General features: G+C 39.0%; 1 protein-coding gene and 1 long non-coding RNA gene across 2 annotated transcripts in view; one reads left to right on the top strand and one right to left on the bottom strand.

Moving 5' to 3' along the window:
- The window catches only part of LOC101468344 (uncharacterized), a 28,421-nt gene extending 24,511 nt beyond the window's left edge, over positions 1-3,910 (top strand). The window contains exons 16-19 of the mRNA XM_076873233.1: positions 714-873; positions 1,802-1,964; positions 2,089-2,142; positions 2,242-3,910. Of these exons, the coding sequence (XP_076729348.1) occupies positions 714-873; positions 1,802-1,964; positions 2,089-2,142; positions 2,242-2,495 (631 nt within the window). The 3' untranslated portion in view covers positions 2,496-3,910. The remainder of the gene's footprint in view (positions 1-713; positions 874-1,801; positions 1,965-2,088; positions 2,143-2,241) is intronic.
- On the bottom strand, positions 999-24,455 carry LOC143412470 (uncharacterized). Its single transcript, XR_013092962.1, has 4 exons — positions 24,126-24,455; positions 17,913-18,007; positions 12,125-12,163; positions 999-1,210 (listed from the first exon to the last, which is right to left on the bottom strand). It is a non-coding gene; the product is annotated as an uncharacterized LOC143412470 (long non-coding RNA).
- Between the last annotated feature and the right edge of the window lie 490 nt (positions 24,456-24,945).

Raw genomic sequence — 24,945 nt, 5'->3', positions numbered from 1 at the left:
TGACTCTGACTGCCATTTGAAATTTTTATGTTTAAAAACCCTGTCTGTGTGCATGACTCATCTCCTGGGATGCCTTTTTGTTTTCAGTCGGATTTCTCAGAACCCTCCAGCTGTGACGTAATAACCCTATTCACCACACTACTGTGTTGCCCTTACCGTTATTTCATCATTCAGTATTTCTCATATGGGTTGAAAGAAGTATTGATGTATAAAATATCACGTTCAGATCTCAGTTTCTGTTTTATGGTTAGTTCCAGATCAGCTGAACTCGTTGAATTGTGGCTGTTTTCAGCTACAGTAGCTGTACAGTAACAGCAACACTGGGTATAAATGCATTCTGTGTAGACTCTGAGTGTTGAAATTGCTCTGATAGTGTGTTTCTTTCACTTCACCCTGTGTAAACACTGTTTTGAAGCAGAGAGGAAGTTATCTTTCAGGCTGACTTCAAGCAACATACATAAGCAGTGATCTAAGTGGGCTAGTACTTATATATTGTCTTTCTACTCAAGCAAACACTCAAAGCACTTACTTCTATAAGCATCATTCACTTAAATATAGACATTCATACAGCTCATTTATGAGCCTAAGTACTTTGTACTAATATTCGGAGTGTAACAGCAGCAACTTGGGGTTCACTTAGCCTCTTATGAGCATACTTCTTTATGTCACTGTACTTAATTTAATTCTAACTGCTACCTCTGTTTTCCACTCAGACACCCCAAATCAGAAAACCTTCACTGCTGTGGGGTCAAAGCCTACAACATTAAAGACCCACAGATGAAGTGCTGTGCAGGAACACTGTACAATCTGACATCATTAGACAAGCATGGAGGGGACGCTCAGTGCTGCGGATCCATCCTGCAAAAGCCACAGGTAGATTTATTAATGGTGTTATCTGAGGATCTGTTGTTTGTGCATCTATTCATGTCTTACACTGTATTATATCATTGTCACGGTTCGCTTGAGGACTCACACGCAGGACTCAGAGGCACAGTTGGTATTTATTACAGTTCCACCAGGTGTATATACAATTAGTGCAGGGATAGTGCTATATACAAAGCGGTGACAGGGAAAAGGCTCCGGGGAAATCCAGGTAGGGAAAAGACACTTGCTCCTCTTCTGACTCTCTCCTATCGTGACCAGTCTCTCTCCAAACACTCACAAAAAAACAGGAATCCACTCGGGGGATGCAGGGTCGGGTCCAGGGGATCTATGTACAGAAGGAAACACACGTTAGAGGTTTTGCGCAGGGAAGAACTTGCTCAGAGCTGGGCTGCACTGACGCGAGTCACACGCGAAGATCCAGCAATGAGTAGAAGCCACTCCCTGGCTTAAATGCTGGCTGCACTGGCGTGGGCCAAGGGCATGAATCCACCATGAGTTCCGCCCTGGCGAGAGAGCGAGAGAGAGAGCAAGAGAGAGAACAAGAGAGAGAGAGAACGCTACTAGTCAGCGGCCTGCTGATCCCCTGGCCGTGACAATCATAAGATCTTATAACATAAAACAGTTGCGAAGTTGGAGTAGTTATTGTTAATATCAGGCTCAGTGAGCTCCTCTAAGCAGTTTTCTCTAAGGCCATAGTGAAATCTATGTTTGAACTGCACTCTGGATCTATTTACTGTATATCTGACAGTCAGAATAACTTAAGTCAAATCCATTCTTCGTTCCCATGTGCAAAAAATATAGCTAAATTCAGCCAACGTACCAAAATTACTGACTGAACTTAATTTTGTGGCCTCACTGGTTGCAAACGATTATGCTTTCATTAACCATAATGAATTATATATCTTTTCAAAACCAGGATATTTGCTGCTCAAGCCAGGAAAAAGAGGTGCTTTACTCTGTCAAGACAGGATTTGGATGCTGTGGTCACCTCTATTACAACACCAGCCTGTGCTCATGCTGTGCGGAGAGGCTGAGAAGAATCCATGAACCAGGAAAGGATCAGAGAAACATGATGCATGGTCTGTTGTGTCTGCTTAAATGTCCTCTCACAAAGTTAAACTTCATTTTGTGTCATTTTGACTTCATAGCACAGTTGAGGTAATGCGTTTGACCAATAATATGCCTGTAATGTTCTTTTTTTAGGATCCAGACTTCTATCTTTGAATAATCTAAACACAAGTGATCTCTGCAAAGAAAGTAAGATATCATCTATAATTTTCAATATTGGAACAAATGTTGTTCTTAAATTTTTTTATGGGTTTTTAATGTAATGTACTTGTGTATCTCTTTATTTAGTGTACATTGGGACTGTGGAAAGTGTGTCTGTGAAGAGCATTGTGTTCAGGAATGTGCTATGGGTTCATGGGAAATATTCCAACGTGACAGCTCTGCCTTTGCATCACATCTTGGACATAGATGATCACTGCAAATCACCTAAACTGTTTCTTGGGAAGACCTACATCTTTAACAACGTTAATATTTTCACTGATTTCAACCATGACTCTGTTCTTCAGTCGCTCCATTTCATTTTTTATAAATGTTCATCTTAGATCACCACTGTCTGATCTATGTATGGTCAGTTATTAGCTATTCCCTTGTTTTTGTCTTAGAACAAGTACTTAATTTTTATTTACTCAGTGCTGGTTTTCTTACTCTAAAATAGTGCTACACTAAGAGTAATGCATAGGGGTTTTTTATCCTCAGAAGAATGTACTGTTAAAGTACTCATTACAGGGATGTTCTCTTACATGGTCTATTAACAATATAACACTGAACCTTAGAAATGCCCATTAATTTGTAAAACTCTACCCTAAAAGGAAAGACCATTGAAGCTTAACATTTGGGCACTTTGCTGGTGTAAGCATAAAATCAAAGAACCAGCCATATTTCTATCACACATTTTATTTTTACATTAGTTATTGTTGTGCAAGCACACACGAAAATGTTTTAAAATGTGATCTTTTTAATCTTTTTGTTACCTAAATAATTGAAGAACATGTAACTCAATTGAATTAATTCATTAACTGAAATATGTTTACTCAATAATGCATTATAGAAAAAATTAACTTGATTAGGGATTGCATTACTTTTCAACTGTTTAAATTTAAAAAAATCCAGAATTAGTTATTAGTGATATTACTTACAAGTTGCTATCAGTAATGCATTAAATGTTCAACGCTCATTTCCATCCAAACCATGTTGCTCTGTTTTTGAACGCATCCCAAAATGTGTGCTCGATAATTACTACTGTTACACAGCTAATTAGTGCACAGTGTTGTTAACTTATACATGCAGTAATGCAATATGACCATTATCTTTCAAAGTCTTAAAAAGCTAAAGTAGTAACTAGGATATCCAAGCTAGTGTTGGTTTGAAATTAACAGTAGCTAACACCTTAGCTATCAGTGTAACGGAAGCAAGGCATGCAAGAATGTTAGCATACAGCTTAACGGTCACATAAGCTAAACTGCTATCAGCTAATATTGTTTGTCATTTGAAATTTTTGTGACTGTTATTTCTATGCCTCTTTTTTGCACTGAACTAAATTGTAAATGGCAACTATTTGCACTTTTTGAACCATACAATTGAATGTATAAATGTACTGTAAAGCATGGTTTATTTGAAAGATAAAGCTTGTAACTGTCAAATGGTTAGTTGACAATACCATTATTATAAGCACCCCAGTTCTCACTGATCCCTCTAAAAATGCAATATTTCTGTTTCTTTGTAAGTACCTACTTTTAATCACCTTGACCCAAGTTATTTTTATATATGTGACTTTCGGGAAGATGTTTGGCATTTATTGTACTGTGTCTTTACTAAATTGGTAAGAACATACCTTTAAGCTACTAACAGGACAAGCTCATGATATACAGTATATATATTATATATTATATTGCATGTTTATATTTAATATTTAATAGCACCTCCTGTATTATTAAGTTTTAAATAAATAAGAAGATAAGAATAATTGAATGTGTGTGTGATTTTTTTTATTACTTTTATTACTTATTATTTTATTTATTACTTTATTACTTTTTATTACATAACAATTTATTGGACTATATATACATAACTATTACTACATTTTATATACACATTGTTTATTTGTATATTCGTAGATATTCAACAGAATTAGATAATAAATCAATACTCTGTGCTTATTTTTCTTACTTTACTTTACGGATACCCATATGGATACCACATACCCAAAACATACTAGGGAGTGCATAATTTTTTCATTTTTTGGTTTGTTTGTTTTTTTGCTCTTTTTAAAATTCTTTATAAAACACAATGTCATCGGATTTGATTTAAGGTCCAGATTTTTCCTTGGGATTTAATGTTGCAGTCACATGCTGCTGTTCAACCATTTAGAAACATCTCATTATATTTAATACATTACACTGGGTTATATGTTGTAGATGTAGATCTTGTGGCTCGAGCATGCTCCCCTCCAGCTACAGGACTTTACAGGACTACCTGGAGACCTTCACTCTGTCTGTCCTTTTCTACTCTAAGTGGTGTGTAGTGAATGTGACAGTGACCAAAACCACCTGAGTTCTTCCTAACCGGAAACCCTGGTAGACGAATGAAGAACAGGCTCTGATCAGAACTCGAAACACAGCCTTCAGGCTGGGGGACAGTTCTCTGGAGAGCACTGCCAGAGCCAACCCGAGGAGGGGCATCAAACAAGCCAAGGAGACCTCCAGGAGAAGGATTAAGGGCTTCCAGACAGACAACCACCGCCAAGTGTAGAGAGGCAGTCAAGCCCTCACCAACTTCAAAGGCCAGAGCCCCCCAACCCCCGACAGCAGCCTTTCTCATGAAAACCAGGACCAAGACAGGTGACGCCTTTGCACCATGCCCACCACCGGTTTGACCTGCTGCCCTTCGGTCTGTGCCTAGGGTCAATCAGGTCCCACACCTCTAGACTCACTCCAATATCCTACTCGTGTTGTAGTTTTATAAACATCTCTCACTACCTAGCCTTGTTTACCAGTTTGCTTGGTTTTTGGCTACGTTCACACTGCAGGTCTTAATGCTCAATTCCGATTTTTTGATCAAATCCGATTTTTTTGTCTCCTCGTTCACACTACAAATAAAATGCGACAGCAAACGCGCTCTAGTGTGAACGCTCAAAGCGGCCCGCATGCGCAAAAGAAGATGTCACACACAACGCGCTCTGTTTAGACCAAGAACAAACAGTATTGTTTGACTGATGGCCGTTAATATAAAGACTTCGGACTTTACGTTTCCCAATTTTTGCTTTAAGTTATTTTGTTATTTACATAATAATGTAAATAACCTAATAATGATCCTTATTGCTGTTTTAGAGGAGCGGTGCTTCAAAGGATAGCTGCAGATTTCTGTCAGAATCTGCAGATTATACAGTACAAATAAAATGTTTACGTTGTCTTCCCAACAGTTTCACTGACATCTACACTGGATGGCTAGGAAGCGTTCGCGATGTCTTCTCGGGCGCTGATAATTGGCTTCAGTCTTGTGTCGGTGACGTAAAAGGCGGATTTAATGCGACTTGACCGTTCAAACAGCAGTCGCTTTCTAAAACATCGGATATGTATCGGATTCAGTACCACATACGAAAGTGACCCAGATCGGATTTGAAAATATCGGATTTGCGCCGTTCACACTGTCATAGCATGATCGGATATGGGTCGCATAGGGTCAAAAAAATCGGATTTGATGCGCTTTCGCCTGCAGTGTGAACGTAGCCTTTGACAGCCGTGTACTTAACTTGTCTGTGTCCTCCTTTCTCCAGAGAGTCTGAAGGAAAGGTCAGCCTCATTCTTACCTTCTTTTTCTCCACTCTGTCACATCCTTTTAGACTCCGATTGAAACCTCTATTCCACAGGTGTCAAACTCCAGGCCTCAAGGGCCCCTGTCCTGCAGGTTTTATATGTGTCCTTGATCCAACGCAGGGGATTTAAATGGCTAAATTACCTCCCCAACATGTCTTGAAGTTCTCCAGAAACCTGGTAATGAACTAATCATTTGATTCAGGTGTGTTCACCCAGGGTGTTATCTAAAACCTGCAGGACACCGCCCTCGAGGCCTGGAGTTCGACACCCCTGCTCTATTCTGTCAAAAGAGAGGGGAGCTGTTGATTCCTGTTTAACACTTAACTGAAGCATATATATCTGATATTCTAGCCCCCATAAACTCTTTACAGACACTTAGCAGAGAATTCACCTTTTTACCATTGAAGACATACCTGTTGACAGACCAGGGTTTTTTAAAGCCTGTGGGCAACACTCAGCCTCTTAACCCTTCCACTCTGGTCCGCGTGCAGTCACTTGTAAACAATAAAAGATAACTGAAAACTATTTCATGCTATGCAGGGTGTGATGCTTTTATTTTGAAGTTTTGACTTTTATTTATGTATGGATGCATGCAAGTGAATCCTTCAAAGTTATGTCGTGTTTGTCACTGAAGAAACAACAGTAGCTTTGAGCTCACATCAGTTTCCTGTTACAATCACTTCATGACATAATGCATGCAGGATTTGTGACCGAGCACAACTTTATAACAAGCATTACTCATTCGCAGATGCAAACAGTGAGAGGTTTCATAAACATTCAAGCACACAGAATGAAACTGCTAACATGACATGATGACAAGACAAGACTGGCAAAAACACTGTAAGACGATTCATGTGAAAATGCCTTACTGCTGATTTCCACCAGCTTGACATTTACTGACATTTGTGACCCTTTGGAAAAAATTATAGCCAACCCCTGTTCTAAATGATGCAGGCTACTGTATATTTTACATGACACAAAAACAAGACTGGCAAAAACACTGTTTGTAAGATAATTCATGTGAAAATGCCTAACTGCTGATTTCCACTAGCTCAACATTTATTTAAAAAACACAGATGTGTCTTTATATGAAACCTGCATATATAATACAAAAATGTTACAGCACCCTTTAAAAATCTGGGAACAATTTAAAATAAAGTTAATATTTAAAAACTTAATCATGTACTTTAGAAATCAGAATATAAGACTGACTTTTTTGGCTTCATCACACAACCACATAATACATAACATGAAAGTGATATGCTTATCCTTTCTTTTCGATTATTCTTGTCACATTGGAAGGTATGCAAGTGAACAGTATTTGAAAGTGATGTCTTTAAGAAACAGGGAAAAAATACAGCAAAGTGCTGACAGTGGACTACAGAGATGGATCTGGGCCTCCAGTTGATCATATACTGTACACCAGGGGTGCTCAATACGTCGATCGCGATCGACCAGTCGATCGCAAAGGTAGTATTGGTAGATCGCATGGCATTAAAAAAATAGATGCCAGCCTATCATCCATCCCGTCACTTGATTGATACAGGGAAGCCAGTCAGATGACAGCAGATTTTTTCTGACGCTTAGGTCGCTGCGCATGCGCAAACAGCGGCGCGAAGTGTAGTAAAACTGACAAGCTAGTCAGCGAGTTAACTCCAATTTTTAGCTCTCGGTTTTTTCTCTTAAACCTGGCCGTCAGCAGCTACTGTCCGGACTATGCATCCCTGGCTGATTCAATTCAGTGCAAGTCATCAGAGTAAACTCAGGTAATGACAAAAAATTTACATAGTTAATTGTGTTGTGAAATATTGGATATTGCGGTTATGCATGTATATACATTGTAGATATAAAGAATCCTCAATATATTTATAAATAAGTATATGTTTTGGATTTTTGTAGTGGGTAGATCATTTTGACTTGGTCATTTTATAAGTAGCTCACATGCGGAAAAAGTGTGAGCACCCCTGCTGTACACCAAAGCCCCATCAGAAACGATATCAGTGGAAGGGTGTCGATTTATGTTTGCACTATGTTAAACAGACCGTTGCATCTATTTCCCATTTTGCTGGCAAAATATGAAGAAGCGTGGGAGGCTTGTGACCTTTGCTGAGAATGATGTATGGAGTCATTTTTGAAACAATAAACAACCTCTCCCTATCTTCTGATCTTGTGTGTTTTTTCTAACAATGACTATGTGGAAGGGAATTTAAAATGCTCAAAGTCGAGGAAACACGTTGCAGCTGGCACTCAATCAGCCTTTACATGTGATTCTTTCCCGTTAAGCCCACAATTCCCACTGGAATATGGTGCAAATAAAAATGTACTGTGCACAACAGGGAAAACACCACTAACAGCATACTGGCAGCTTTAAGGGACACACCAAAAATACCTGACATGCCACTGAAGTGAGAGAATACTTTTTTTAGTATTTGGAGGTGGCCTCATGTTCACATTTACAAAACACAGAAGCGGTTTCTTTTACAGAAAGAAAAGGGGAAAAATATTAAAGTGGAAGCACAGAGAGTTTAGAGAAAAGCAAAAACTAGTAGAACACATATTGTCCAGTTTATAAGTGTGTTTATGACAACTGGAAGACAGCAGGTTCATTCGGTATTTTTGTGGCTCACAACGGGGAGTGAAGGTGGATCACTGAGATGCACAGATGTAAGATACAGTTAAAGCCACTTATAGACTCAGAAGCAAGTGTTACCAACATATTATCAACTGGAGAAACTGTTCTCTAAGTAGTGAGGATGTGGACTGATAAAATAATGTACAAATATTACTTGTTTTATTGCTGTTGCTTATTACCTCAAATTGCTGTAAAGCATTCATGGAAGGAAATCAGTCTCCACCCTTTACACATGACAATGAAGAAAGGTATGCCGCCTGGAACCTTTAAGATGGCACTCAGGAACACCATTGGGGGAAAACAAGGGCGAGACAAACTTGTCTCGGTGTGATGAAACCCTGTGAATGTGTCGAATCTTTCCAGTGAATTGCTTCGCCAAGTCTGCTGGTATTGCTCATGTACAGCAGCCCTCCTGTGTGTGGGCTACATACTAGAGATGGCACGATACCACTTTTTTATGTCCGATACCGATATCATAAATTTGGATATCTGCCGATACCGATATGAATCCGATATAGTGTTTTTTAATCGACAAAACTGTTTTTTTAAATATCTTGCTGCATTTTGTATAAGTTCATACTCAAGTTTAAAACAACAACTACACTAAAGCTATTCTGTTATACCTGTATGCAAAAAAAAAATTTCATAGTTCAGCAATACTGATCAATCTAATAAACTCAAACCTACACCATCCTCCCTATTCTGGTATTTTAAAGAGTACTTAGCGTAAATATTAAGCAACCTAACTAATAGGGTTCCAACTCCCAGCAACAACAAAAATAAATAAATAAAAAATAGGGAACCACCCCTCACGCTCCACCTCATGATGCTTAATCGACGTAATCAACCTTAATTTGATGCAGTGTGAAAAAAATGCACAGAAATCAATTATTTTTCAAGAAATATTAAATAGATTCAACATCTTTCTTCAACAAAATTGCAGACTGCACAGATGGTACCTTCCCAAAGGAAAAAGTACTATAGCTTACTAGGGTATTTATATTAGACTTAATAGTCACTATATACAGTAATTGACTTCTATTCATTTTACATCAAATTAAAACTTTGGGTGTCAGATAATTATTTATTAAAAGCTAGACATTTTAAATGAGAATAAGAAAGAAAAGTATGTCTTTGTGCCCCCTTTTCCCTGTTAATGCCCTATCGGCCCCCCTGGCTAAACTTTGCTAGATCCGCCCCTGCACAGTTACCAGCCGTCAGCTACGTAGAAAAAGATCCTCGAGTAGAAAGTAATATTAAATACATTCTAACAACAGCTGATCAAGCTTAAACGTGCTGCTGTTGTTCAGCCGCTGGTTTCCTCTTTCTGGTGCAAAGTGGGCCAAAAACAAACAAGAGAGACGGACTCCCGACAGAAAAGCCGATCAGCTGATCATTAAGCAGTTTCATGACTGAAATAGCAGCAAGAAGAGGCAGTCGCTTGTTAAGCTTAAGGCAGGAATGCTTTACAAACATTCAGAGATGGACTTACACACTTGCTTTACTTCTCTCGGGAATAACTTTGTCGGAGATGAAATGTTGCTAGCGAAGCTCCAAATGCTATCCAGACCACAGGTCCCTCATGCCACAGCCGCTCTATCACGTGATGCATACTGCTCCGACGTGCTAACGTTCTAAGGTGAGTTACAGCATGTTGCAAGTTTTGTGAGGTGCTTTCGTGATAATTAATAGATCGGATTACATTTTTTATTTTTCTCCGATATCCGATCCAGTAATTTAGGTCAGTATCGGACCGATACCGATACGTAATATCGGATCGGTCCATCTCTACTACATACCAGTGAAAATGTAAACATAATGGTCCTAAATTGATAGCACCCACAAAGTTATACTAATGTGGTAAACTTTAGAGAGGGGGTCAGGAAATGAACCTATCCGGTTGTTCAGTCTGACGTCACTAGCCGTGTCTGGGTCTAAACTCCACTGCAGGTCCATATATCAAACGATCACTATGGCATTACTAAGAGTTGAAAAACTGTCTAAAGTCTTTCATCTTTAATAAAATGATCAGCGTTCTGCTCTACCAGGTGTAACAATTGAGTTTAACATCCAGGCATCCATGAAAACGGAATTTATGACATTTTACGGAGTTAGAAGTTAGCAGGGAGTTAGCTCGCTAGCTTCTATCTAAATACAATATAGCATGTCCTGACTGCGGGGTTTTGGAAACAAATTAAAACGTACAGCTCTGTTATCACTTCCAGCATAAATGAAGACAGAAAACTAAACAGCAGTGACGTTTGTAGGGTTACTGAAGTTGGGCTAGCTGGTATATAATGATGTGCTACGTGACCGCTAGCGACACAGCTATGTTAGCATAATATAAACAAGCTAACTTTTTTTCCACTCGATAAAAGTTAACGTGAGTGTTCTCGGTGGTCAGGAACAAATGTAATCGCATGGCAGGATGCTGTAAAAGGACCAAACTTCAGCCAGGAGAACAACTGAGATAATCCATCCATAATACGAGGTTAGTCATTCATATACTGCTGCATGGGCTGGGCTGTAGTTACATCCTAAGGTTTTAAAAACTGAGCTTAAATAAATGATTAGCGGTAATAAAAGCCGAGGGAGGTCAACAGTGATCACTGACTGTTTTAGGAGCTTTTTGAGATCAAATAGAAGAAAATACATAACATTAAACATGTTAACAACACAAAAGCCATATTAAACGCAGACTACTTTAGGCCCGGAAGTAGGATTCGTCGTGTCATCACTGAACAACCGGATTGACAAACATTTCCGTAAGATATGTTTTTCCATTCCATTTATAGACTTCCTATAAATGGAATGGCAGTGGTATCTCCCAGTGTGTACAAAATCTTAATGCCACTGGGGAAGTTCAGAGATGTGCAACTCCCACAGCAATTTTTCTTTTATAACAACTTCCCTTTTTACTGAATGCAATGACTTCATGGTGTAATACAACTGGGATTTTGGGGGGCGAAGGACAAATTTTATACAGGACACAACTGTTTTTATAAGCCTTAACCAGGAGTATTAAATATGACTCATTTTGGCTCCCGCATCAATGATCCGTTGCCACTCCTTCCTTCCTTCCTTCCTCCTGTCCGTTGCATTGTGCCAGTTTTTTTTTCTTGATTAACTCGGAGATGGAGATGTGGGTGGAATTTATGGCCTTTGTTTGGTGGTGTTTGCTGTCCTAAAGAAAAATGTATTTTATGGAGTAATTAAATATTGCTATCATAAAAAGACATGAATATAAGTGATAGAGGTGTTTAGGGAGGCTCTGCATGTTCGATTTGGCAGATGTTTCCTGCCAGTAAAAAGGTTCTCTGTTCAAACCTTGTAATTGGACGATGCTTTTAGGTTCTTGTGCAAGATCCTTTCAACTACTCAGGTTTTCTCCCACACAGTATTAGCACAAGACTATGTGAACTGGACAGGCAACTAACTCTGATAGGGGGGATTTGGCTCAAGTTACTTTGCTATTCCATAAAAAATAAAAAACATAATTAAACAGTGAGTGCATTCATACTGTCACTTATGTGAAACTATTCTTGCACTCACACACACTACAGCTACAAAACAAGTTATAAACAAAAATGTGCAGCAAAACTCATTAAAGTTACATTTTAAAGCGCACTGGAAGAGTCAGTCCTGTGATTAAAAACCCCATACACCGGACAACAAATTTAAAGGTAGATATCAGTAGAGTTCAGTAAATGTAGTTCAGTTTTCTTACCTATCTGCTTGAGGTGAAAATGAGGGAGGATGGAGAGCGCTGGAGGAGGATGAGAAAGATATAAGGGAAAACATACATGCACAAATTATATATACTTTTGAAAGAGATAGTTGTGATTTTTAAATGGACACTAACTTATAACGCATGCTATGTATGTGGCCAACCTTTAGCCACACACATATAAAATGTTATTAGGCAGAACACTGATGTCCATCTTAGCCACTGTATTCAAGATTGCAAGACAACAAGGCGGCTTTCACAAACGTTGTCAGCTCCTATGTCTTTTTAATATATTCATTCTAAGTTTATGGGAACACATCAAGTTGTTGGAAATGTAATTGCACACTAATTAAGGTATATTTATGAGTACAGCATTCTTTTTATTTCTATTAAATGACTTCAGGTACTTACTTTACCTTTAACTCCTTTCTGATATTTATTGTGAATTTGTTATTATATGGCATATATTCTATATAAGATAAACAAGACCAATGTATTTACTGCTCCAGTATTTACTATGACATCAACATCATAGAATGGTTGACCCATTCAGAAATACATCACTTCTGTTTTTCCCAGAATTTATAATGGTAAATGGCCTGTATTTATATAGCGCTTTACTAGTCCCTAAGGACCCCAAAGCACTTTACATATCCAGTCATCCACCCATTCACACACACTGGTGATGGCAAGCTACATTGTAGCCACAGCCACCCTGGGGCGCACTGACAGAGGCGAGGCTGCCGGACACTAGCGCCACCGGGCCCTCTGACCACCACCAGTAGGCAACAGGTGAAGTGTCTTGCCCAAGGACACAACGACCGAGACTGTCCAAGCCGGGGCTCGAACCGGCAACCTTCCGATTACAAGGCGAACTCCCAACTCTTGAGCCACGATCGCCAAGTCTGCTGGTATTGCTCAGCTAATGAGTTCATTGCTTGGGTAAGACCATGGGGAAATTACACAGGATGGGTGTTGCATGAGCAGGTAGCAAGTACTATTTTTAAGCTTTCAAAGTTTATTTTCTAACTTTTTTTTTTCTTTCTTTTTCTTTATTATAATTTATATTATTATATTATTTGCCTATTCATCTCTTTCTCACAAATATTTTTTGTATTTAGGGTTTTTCCATCTAAAATATTTGTGTTTAATATTAATGTATTTATTTTTTTAAACTTTCATGAAGAAAAAGAAAGGATGACCAGTACTTTGGTCAACACAAAAACTGGAATGGGTCAAACTGACCCTTAACACAATTAGAAGGTGTATTATGTGTAGTGTATTATGACAGATGTTTAAATGTCACTGAGGCAAAAGGATATGAAGTCACAGACAAAGGTTAAAAGCTTCCTTCTTCGGTCAGAGTAAAATCCAGCCATAAATTAGTCAAAAATAAACAAAAGGAAGGACAAGGAAGGCAACTTCCTCTGGTACTGAGCAGAGCAATCTTGTCATAGTTCAAGGAAACACTTGGGAGCTTGGGAGCATTTCTTTTGTGTGTGTGTGTGTGTGTGTGTGTGTGTGTGTGTGTGTGTGTGTGTGTGTGTGTGTGTGTGTGTGTGTGTGTGTGTGAGAGTAGAGTCTGGCTAGTACACTGTCAAATCTTATTACATTATTATACAATATTACAGACCAGAAATACATACAGACAAAGTCATAAGCACGCTAAAACATTTCACAGTGGTTGCAACATAGTCTTCTCTGAGAGAGAGCACTCAGTACAGTGGGCTTAGAAATAGCACCATGGGGGTGCCACTTTTTCAGGGTGCTGAACTCTAGCCAGCGAACACTGAAGTGGATGTGTGATAATATGCTAAACTACATGCTAATAAAACTGTCTTTCTGACTCTAAATCACTGGTAATTAGGGCTGGGCGATATGACCCAAAATTCATATCTCGATATTTTTTAGCTGGATGGCGATATAAGATATATATCTCGATATATTTTTTTAAAGTCATAAAGTAAGAACAAGAAGAGAGTTCTTAGTCAAAGCTGTGTCCCAGATGTCACACAGGCACTTTTATTAACATAGAGCAGATGTACATAAAATTTACTCAAAAATAAATTATGAGCATTTATTAAATAATAATGCTCCATAAATAAAAGAAAACAATGTTGTTTTTGTGCATAACAAAAAGCTCACAATTGTGCAGTCAAAATGTAAACTAAAAGACGCTGAGCACAATAACAAAGACAGATTTCACAGCTGCTCTGTTCCCAACTTGTACTGCGTGACTGACAGCCTGGAGTTTGAAATCCGCTTCGCAACCACGTCTCTTAACAGGTGCCATTTATGGTCCTTATACACAGTAGGGTAATATTACGTTGAAGCACAGTACGTATCACTCCGCGAGGCTCAGCCGTAATCCTCCGACAATCCATCAAGCGGTGCAGCTCCGTAGCTTATCAAAGTCGTACTAAAGCATTTTTTGACAGATTGCTGAGCGCCGTGTTTCACATAAAATCGGTTCGCGGCCATCAAGCACAACCAGAATTCATACATAAGGCGCGCTGTCAACTTTTGAGAAAATGAAAGGATTTTAGTCCGTGCAGCCCCTCTGGGCTGCATGACGTTAGCGTCGTTAGCTCGTTAGCGTGGTTAGCTAGCTAACACGTTGACGTCGTCCAGCCCCACACACGGGGCGATGCGCAGTAACTCGTTAACGGAGATTTGCCGTGTCCATCTTGTCGCTTCCTGCAGGTGAAGCGATGGGGGAGGAGGGGGAGTTGTGTTCAGTGAAGGAGAGGCGAGGCCGAGTAACGTTGCGTAAAGACGAAAGTGGACGAAAGAGAGGCAAACTTGTGGCTCCACAAGTATAATTATAACGTAACATAGACTATATCGATATAAAGGATATTGTCACATCTTATATCTCGTATAAAAATATATCGATATTTTTTAAAAACTCGATATATCGCCCAGCTCTACTGGTAATGGTTTTTATTGGAGGTGAAACTCATTGGATTTACAAACAGTTTCCATTTCAGGCCACAGCATGTGCTCCTGGTGTTTTTGGCAAATGCCTTTGTGATGAAGCTAAAGTCAAAACTATATGCTATAGAATCAGAGACATATGCCAACCAGGGAATAGAGAACTGCTCGTGACTGTTTAGCATTGCTCCTTCACAGCATGAAAGTTCTGGATTTCTACCTAGGTTCTACCTAAGGTTGCATGGTTTTCCTTGCATTGTCTCGCTCAGTCCAAAGATATGTATGTTAGATTAAATTCTGATTCCAAATTGCCCATAGGTGTATGTGAAAGGTAAATAGAGAGTGAAAGTATATGGAATAACTCAGTTGGTGAATAATCTGTGAAATGTTTATTGCTTTGAGTTTTCAGTTAGTCCATATACAATGCAGTCCATATACCTTTAAAGCAGGTGTCAAACATAAGGCCTGGGGTCCAGAGTCAGCACAGCAAAGACTCCAATCCATCTTTGGAAAATATGAATGACGGCATAAATTTAGACTTTTTAACTGTTTTTTCCTTCAGATTTACAGCCTGTCCTACTGATAAAGAACTCCCCACAAGAATTCATGCTACAAAAACATAACTAGTAATAGATAAACGTTTAAATAATGCTTATCCTGTTATTTTTCACCAGTTGCCTTAGAGTTTAACTTGCTTCCGATTTTTATCCTCTCATATCTATTTCCTTATGTATGTATGACTAATGACGCTATGCTTACAATTATGGGTAAAAAGCTGCTTTCATCCGGTCGTTAAGTGATGACGTGACGAATCCTACTTGCGGGCCTAAAGTAGTCTGCGTTTAGTCAAGTCAAGGCTGACCAAAGTGCTGTACAATAAAATACAAATATAAAATACAATAAAACACAAGTACATAAAACACCTCACTGATAGTTAAACCTTGCTAAAAGCCAATGAGAAGAGGTGAGTTTTAAGAGCAGTTTTAAAAGTTACTAGGCTTGTGGAGAATCTGATGTGAGGAGGTAAACTGTTCCACAGTCTGGGTGCAGCCACAGCAAAAGCCCTCTCTCCCCTAGTCTTTAATCTGTACCTGGGAACATCTAAAAGCATCAGGTCTGCTGACCTCAAAGATCTCCTGGGGCGGTAAATGCTAAGAAGCTCTGCCAGGTAAGGAGGTGCAGTACCGTTAAGAACCTTAAAAACCAGCAGTAAAATTTTAAAATCAATCCTAAAAGCAACTGGGAGCCAGTGGAGAGAGCAGAGGACCGGAGTGATGTGGTCTCTCTTTTTGGAGTTTAATATGGCTTTTGTGTTGTTAACATGTTTAATGTTATGTATTTTCTTCTATTTAATCTCAAAAAGCTCCTAAAACAGTCAGTGATCACTGTTGACCTCCCTCGGCTTTTATTACCGCTAATCATTTATTTAAGCTCAGTTTTTAAAACCTTAGGATGTAACTACAGCCCAGCCCATGAAGCAGTATATGAATGACTAACCTCGTATTGTGGATGGATTATCTCAGTTGTTCTCCTGGCTGAAGTTTGGTCCTTTTACAGCATCCTGCCATGTGATTACATTTGTTCCTGACCACCGAGAACACTCACGTTAACTTTTATCGAGTGGAAAAAAAGTTAGCTTGTTTATATTATGCTAACATAGCTGTGTCGCTAGCGGTCACGTAGCACATCATTATATACCAGCTAGCCCAACTTCAGTAACCCTACAAACGTCACTGCTGTTTAGTTTTCTGTCTTCATTTATGCTGGAAGTGATAACAGAGCTGTACGTTTTAATTTGTTTCCAAAATCAAAACCAGGACATGCTATATTGTATTTAGATAGAAGCTAGCGAGCTAACTTCCTGCTAACTTCTAACTCCATTAAATGTCATAAATTCCGTTTTCATGGATGCCTGGATGTTAAACTCAATTGTTACACCTGGTAGAGCAGAACGCTGATCATTTTATTAAAGATGAAAGACTTTAGACAGTTTTTCAACTCTCAGTAATGCCATAGTGATCGTTTGATATATGGACCTGCAGCGGAGTTTAGGCCCAGACACGGCTAGTGACGTCAGACTTAACGACCGGATTGAGGGAGGCTCTGCATGTTTGATTTGGCAGATGTTAATACCAAGCCACCCTTCCTAACACAAAACCAAAGGAACTCTCAGGGATTGTATGTGTGCCTGGAAAATGACCCCAATGCTGTTCCAGTAAACGAATAATTATATGACGGTAAAGCAGAATGAGTCAAAGCACACCTGCCACAACTTGAATCCCAATTTCATCCCTGGGCTTCTTCTAAGATTAACAATCAATCACTGAAGTATATGCTACCCAAGGTTAGCCATGTCACAGTTCAGTGACCAAAAAGTAAGTTTCCCCTAACCACGGAAATCCACATTTCTGCTGCTGTTTATAGATCTTCTCACTAGTTCCTGGCTTATAGAAATTTAAAATGTCTTCTGACTTCCAGGAAGTTGATTCTGTTTATCTGGACAAATTATTATCAGTGGGAGAAACATTTAGTCACTCATCTTCACTCAGCTGACTTCCTCAATCTCACCTCAGCCTTATAACCATTATAAAATGACCAAAATTAGCACCACTGAGCATGAGAACCATTAGGAGATTTTCAGAAACCACAAGCCGCAGGCATATAAAGGTAGGCCTTTATACCCAGAGAAGAATCAAGCAGGCTTTTGTAGTGTTCAAATTTTTCAGAAGGGAGTACAGGAAAAAGTATCTATCATTTAAAAATATTTAATTTTCTTCAGCAGTTGAAATTACTAGTTACAGTGCTGGACCTTTCTGTGAGTTCAGGCCATACAGTTTTTATACTGCGAGAATACCAAATGATGTCTGTCTTCTTCCAGAACTTATCCTGATGTCTCCATTCGACCTCCTCTTCGCCCACATCCGCTCCTCGTCGACCTCCTATCTGCACCTGCATCACAAAGACACACACGAAAACACTTCAAACTTCTGCAGCCAATGCTTAAGCGCAGTAATATCTGACTCTCCAGACTTGATTTTAGCTCCATTGTAACTGAAATTTTATAGCGGGCATCCATCAGAACACATATCGCATTCCAATTCAGTTTTCTTTATTTCATTAAAACTTTAAATAATGAAGCCCTTCTGTAAAAGTGAATTTATTCTAACAGTAGCCCACTGTTGGAAAGAAAGCACATTTGGCTTCTTTCATGCTCCACTTAGTTGCACATCAGTGGACAGGGTCTTTGAGAGAAAGAGTTTCTGCTAAAGCTGCTGTGACAAGCTACACCTCACAAATTCATTTGGAATTAACTTATCCAAGTAGTTTTATTGCCTAAAAAGGGAGCAAAAGTAAAATTCTCCTAAATTACTCATGCTAACATTCCACAAAATAAATAACACTTCAATGTACAGCATAATCTCTCAACAGCCAGTACAGACTCTCATGCTAATAGTTGAAGAGAGTTTAAGTTGTATGAGTGTGTTTTTAAACAGCATTCTATCTATTCCAGACATACTCACAGTCTGCCAGATGACTAGATAATAAACTATTGCATTTCAGCTATACCAGGGGACAAACCAGACACAGTTATAATGGATGAAGGCTTATTCTAAATTATGTAAATGATAAAATGATTCTGAAAGTGGTCCAGTGTTAAAAAAAAAAACCTCTCTATGAATGCGCACACACCATAGGGTCAACAGCAGTCATCTCTACACAACTCTCCTCAGAGTTCCAGTTTACTGGTATTGAGACCTAATAAACAGTCTAAATACTTTGGTAGGAATTTAAATGGGCAGCCTAAACCACATGCAACTAAATGAAAACAGTTCTGAACTAGCGGATCAAAATTCCTCAGTGGTTCAAAGTTCAAACAGTACTTTGCAGATACTGAGTGTTTGTTTGACCCCAAATCATATTGCTAGCCATAAAGAATTCACTGATGATAGAGATTTTATCTTTTTTCAACAGATTAAATTAAACCTCGTGCACTTAATGTAAAATGCAAAATCTATAACTGTTCTGTAACAGTGACTAGTACTTACAATACTCATGGTCCTGAGTTTTCGACTCAATGTGTAGTTCTTTTTTAATTTTGTTATCTTCGAATGATTTGTAAGGGCTCTTTATGGCTTTGTGTGCTCAGATCTTAGCTTCAGTTCCGGATGACTTGAAGTTTATTTAATTAAATTCCTTTTGTGGTCCCATTCTTCTTAGTTTAATTAGTCAAGTTAAAAAATATTTTCCTGTTCTGGTCAGTTGTGGTTGAGCCAAGCGTCTAGTCTGCATCTTAGTCTATTTCCTGTTTTATTTTGACAGCTTGTGTCCTGTGTTCAGTTTTGCTTCTTCCTGTGTCATTATGTCTTTTCATCCCAGCTATGTTACCCGTGTGTTTCCACTTCCCTCGTCATACCGTTTCCCTTTCGTCATTGGTGGGTACGTTCCATGATCCACCTTTCCTTTGTTAAAGTGTTTAGTGTTTTGTCATGGTCCCTGTGTATCTCAGGCCGGCCCCACGAGGCTACATTTATTTATTGTAATACTGCTCTCTCTCATGCCTGGGCAGATCTCACTGCGGGCCTCCACCTTTGGCCCACGCACCAAAGGTGCGTCTCGCTTTCGTTCACTTCCATCTCAGCTGTGTTGTCTGCATTTGGGTCCTCACTTAAAACATATGATTTGCCGCCAGTAATCATGACACAGCTGGGAAAAGTTGGTTTAGTCATTTTTGTTCAAAGCACATCATGTAAGCCAGCGGTCCCCAACCCCCAGGCCATGGACCAGTACTGGAAGGGATAACAGGACTAATTACTGCCGTCAGCTGATCCCATGTGTAAATAATGCAGCTTTCCATTTGTCCAAAAAAAAAAAAAAAAAAAAAAAAAAACCAAGCAAAACAAAAAGGGTTACTTTCTTTTGTTTGACATATTCTCATGATGAAAAATAACTGTAGTAACTGTAAGAAAATAACTGTTTCCTAACAGTCATGTTTATGTGCGATAAACACCCACTCAGTAGACATAATTCAGCTCCACACTCATTAGTTGTGATTTCCTGCCTGAGGAAACCATTGTTGAGACAGCACACATTTCCTGAAGTTGTGATCAAGAACCGCTAAGAGGTCTCCAGAAACCACAGACCATTGGATGTAGGCCATCGACTTTGCTCAAAGCCTGCTGGCAGAACTGATCTGCAAAGTCTACCAGCAGAGTCATTTAGGGCCAAATGACAATTAAATTCTCTAAATTCTCTATTCTCTCTCATTACAATTTTAATGAATAAAGTCGTACTGTAAAAGGGATTTTGTTCTAAAATTACCTCACTGTTGAATAAATACATCATTTTTGCCATTATTCACTATCATGCAGACCAATGGAAAAGGTCTTTGAGAGACACAAAGGTGAGGTGGTAAAGTTGTTGTCTGGTGACAAGCTACTCCTCAGCTACACGCCAGGATACATCCCAAATAGACCTATCCAAGTAGTTTTAGTGACTAAATGATGTAGAACAATGTAAAAACAAAAAACAACAAAAAAAAAAACGTAGACTAACAGAACGGCACACAAAAAACAATACAGCAAGAGTAAAATTCTCATAAAAACCCACATTATCAACAGCATTACTAATTCTGCCATATGCAACTAATTCATCGACAGACAGGCCAGACTCTGTCATGCTGATATATGGGGCCAGCTTAATGCAATACAAAATGTCCTCATCAGATACCTCGCATCTCATGACACGCCACAGTTCATTATTACTGTGTAAGGCACTGGGCCTGCTGGTATCTCACAGTTTACTACACAGCAGCCATCACTACAATTTCCTTCACAGAGTAGCTCTGGGGAAAATGTCAATCAAATTAGGAGGTATCCACAAGCAAGGAAATTCCATAATTCCAGTTGTTGTTGTTTTGAATTACGTCTGTTCTCTATTATTATTTTAACATTTAAAAAAAACCCATACTGTCTGTTTGTTAGCCACTAGTCATCCACTTCAAGACTGGGTATACATGTTTAACTTCTCATTATCACCAAAACAGAAATAACTAATCAGGCCATCACAGCAACTCAGCCCATGTACACAGCAAAATCTCCAGTGTTAAATTAACACTAGAGAGTGTCTATATGGGTCCACACCTCTGAGTGTTAAATACAACACTGAGTGTTAAATTAACACTTTTGACAGTGTTATATGTTTAAAAGTAACCTAGTCAGTTTTGAAGATTAACAAATACTAACACTGAGCAGTGCTGATTTTCTAACACTGGAATATTTCTAACATTTTGAGTTATTTTCCAGTGTTAGAAAATCAGCACTGCTCAGTGTTAGTCTTTGTTAATCTTCAAAACTGACTAGGTTACTTTTAAACATATAACACTGTCAAAAGTGTTAATTTAACACTCAACAGTGTTGTATTTAACACTCAAAGGTGTGGACCCATATAGACACTCTCCAGTGTTAATTTAACACTGGAGATTTTGCTGTGTAGGCATGCACAAGTGGTCAAGACCCATAGTATACCACTCCTCTCAGGTAAGAAAAGGAATCTGAGCCTATAATTCACTTACCTAAATTGGACAGTAAAAGATTACAGAAACATTGCCTGGGCTTGTTTTTTCCCCCCACAGATGTGTGGGTGTTTTTTCTCTCTGTTTTCTAAATGCTTATAACTGTCAATCACCCATTAACACCCAGATGGAGGCATGGGAAACAATACCGGGTTTAGTTTCTTTCCCAAATACTAAACTGGTGAACAACCCACTCTACCTTCCGAGTTAGAGCCAGGGGATGTGCAGTGGATGTGCCCCACACCTTATAGGTGCCGGACACCCAGAGAAGAGGAGATATGAAAAGGATTTGTTTTGAATACAAATAAATATTTAAAGTTCTAAATGCTATCTTTATTTACCACAACCCCCAATCACCAGACATCAAGACCTATATCTGTTTTATGATCAAAGTAAAAAGAAACTCAAGGCTCATAATTTGTTTTGATTTCTCATTTCCCAAAAGAAATGAGATGACAAACATTGCTTAGATAGCAGGCATATTCACAAAATTGCGAGTGAGAACTACCAAGAAGTCTCCAGACACTATAAGCCGTGGGAGGTAGGCCATGAATGGTCAGAGATGCTTATGATGAAGTCCTACTGTATAAAGCGAATTTACTCTAACAGTATCCCACTGTTGGAAAGAAAACACATTTCTGCCTTCTTCCATGCTCCACTTCCTTACACATCAGTGGACAGGGTTTTCACCAGATCCTCCCAAATTCATTTGAATTAACCTATCCAAGTAGTTTTGTCTAAAAAATGAGGCATGAGTAAAATTCTCCTCAATTACTCATGCCAACATTTTTTGACAAATACCCAGACCAGACTCTCACGGTAATAGCTGGAGACACTTTAGGTCGTGTGGGTGTGTTTTTAAACAGGATTCTATCCATTCCAGACATATTGAACTATGCCGTTTCAACTGTACCAGGAGACAGACCAGACAGTTTACTAAACACATTCACTAAAAATCTAACTTGAAAAGATTTACTGAGCCATTAAGACACCGACACAGCTAAAACATGAACATAACCATGCTGCAAGGATGCTGATTGGTCTGAACCAAAAGCACACAGCTGGACCCCTGAAAAAATGGATCACCCTCTGATTACAGCCTCACAAATCTCACAAGAATGTTTCTGTCTGCCATAGTAAGGGCTTCAGCACCCAACAATCTGATTTTTGTACAGCTACTTTTCATTTCATTTTAGTCACAGGCCACAACTAACAACAACTAATGGTTGATGGATGCATTGCTGTGACATATTTTTCTATTGGTGTGAAACTACTGTTGTGTTGGAATCTATCATATATGTGGGATGCTTATAATTAGATTTTTATGGTTGTTGTTTTTTCCAGGGAGCTTTGTTGTTAACTGAGCTGTCAGTTCAAGATCATCCTCACTGAAGATCTCCCAGTTAATTTACCTCCATTATGTCAAACACCTAAATATTTATAGATGAGGGAGTGGTGCTATTCTCCTTTGATGAGTCAGTGTAGTTAAGAAAAGGGTAAATAACCAAATCCCTGCTACTCTAATAACAAGAAGACCAGTGGTTGTATTTTGATGTGATATTGTTAGGGTAACACAGGGTGTCACACAATCTGGCATCTATAACTGGGTATAAAATACAAAAAAAAAAAAGGCTGAGTGTTAGGATTGGTAGTGTTGGTTGCAGATGATTGCTTTCTTTTATCCATTAGTTCTTGGAACTTAATCTTTCATGTCTAAAACTTCACGAAGAGATGAATACTGAGTCACTCTCAGTGTTGTGACAGGCCAGCTTTAGCTGGTGGGTAGGCAATCCTAGAGCAATGTTTCCCTCTGCTGGAGTATTTGTAAATCACATTAAAATGTTCCTCACTGATGTTCACATAGAAATTACACTATATCCTTCTGAGAAGCGAGGAAAAAATAATCTTCCCATTAAACCTTTTTTGGAATTTCCTTCCCCTTTGGAGTTAAAAGAGGCCACCCAAACACCTGAGATATCAATGGAAAGTCGAGGATTTCCTCTATGTCATACATCAGGACCTAAGAGGGTAGCTCAAATAAGTCAAAAGATACAGACCAAAAACAAATGTCCATTACAGAGGACATAAAAAAATAAGCTGTTTCTCAGGAGGATATACTCTGTATCAGAATGCTGAAACTACAGTTTTACTGGACTGCTTATGCCTCACCAAAAACAGCTATTATTGATAAACCTTTTTCCTGTGGTTTAGTTGGAAAACACCGTGAAAACTGTAAGCCAAACTGCGTGAAAAACCAAATTGACACTTGAAATTGCTCCATCCACTTACTAGAAAGAAAGTGCTGTACGCTGGACCAGTGGATGTTTCAAGCAAAACTATATGAGCATGGTGACAAATGAATTTCAAAGAGATGTATTCAAAATAGCACACTGCTTCACACTTTTGAAAGAAGTGCTGCCTTCATAGGACTAATCAGAAGCAGGAAACGACAGAGAATGTACAGGATCAAGGTCACATCATGTTCTCATCACTCACCATAAACAAGCTGCTGGGGAGTTTATGAGGAATCAAAGTGAGACAAAACACCTCCTCTAAAGGATCCTGGTGCAGTTGTGTGGCTTGCACTCAAGTCTGATTACTGTGTTCGCAAACAAACTACACTGAAGTGGAAAATTAAACCAGAGCTCAATTTAAACAGACTAAACAGCCCAGCTATGAAAACGCGCTGCTCCTATTCTAGGAGGAGATGGTGGAGGAAGAAGTCCAAGGAGACAATTAGTGTCAGAAGAAATTCACTCCACTCTTATTGGCCATCTTCACAAACTTCAGAGAGTACTTCTTCTGAGAGACAACCACATGGTGGAGACAAAGGTTGTTAATAGAGCCTCATTAGAGGGAGTTTGTGAATATGGTCATCACCAACAAGATGAGAGATTCAAAGGAGAACACTTGAAACCCAGCACATATTTAAGTGGATAAATACTGTCAGATGTTCTAGGAATTGAGGAATTGGGAGCATGAAATAGTTTAAAATGTCTTGGTATGCTGATGCATTAAGAGTTCCTTTCACTGGAACTAAGGGTCCAAGCCCAGCAGCATTCAGCCCCACACCATATTCACACCGTATCAAACTCTACACTTGGAACATTAAATGTCATGGTTCGGCCGTGTGGCAGGCAGAACTGGACCAAAACGCAGGACTCGGAGACAAGGGTGAACTAAAAGAGGCAGCCGTATTGCGTTGTAGCTGAAAACTCCATTAAATAAACTTGCAAAAATAAAACCTAAACTAGAACCTGGAAACGAATAACTGAACACTGAGAAGCTAGAAACTAGGCTCACTGCCACAGGGCGC

Source organism: Maylandia zebra, linkage group LG14, assembly GCF_041146795.1.
Source record: "Maylandia zebra isolate NMK-2024a linkage group LG14, Mzebra_GT3a, whole genome shotgun sequence".
In the NCBI taxonomy this organism is placed as follows: Eukaryota; Metazoa; Chordata; class Actinopteri; order Cichliformes; family Cichlidae; genus Maylandia; species Maylandia zebra.
Note: the sequence above shows the minus strand (reverse complement) of the source record. Positions and strands in the feature narration are given on the sequence as shown.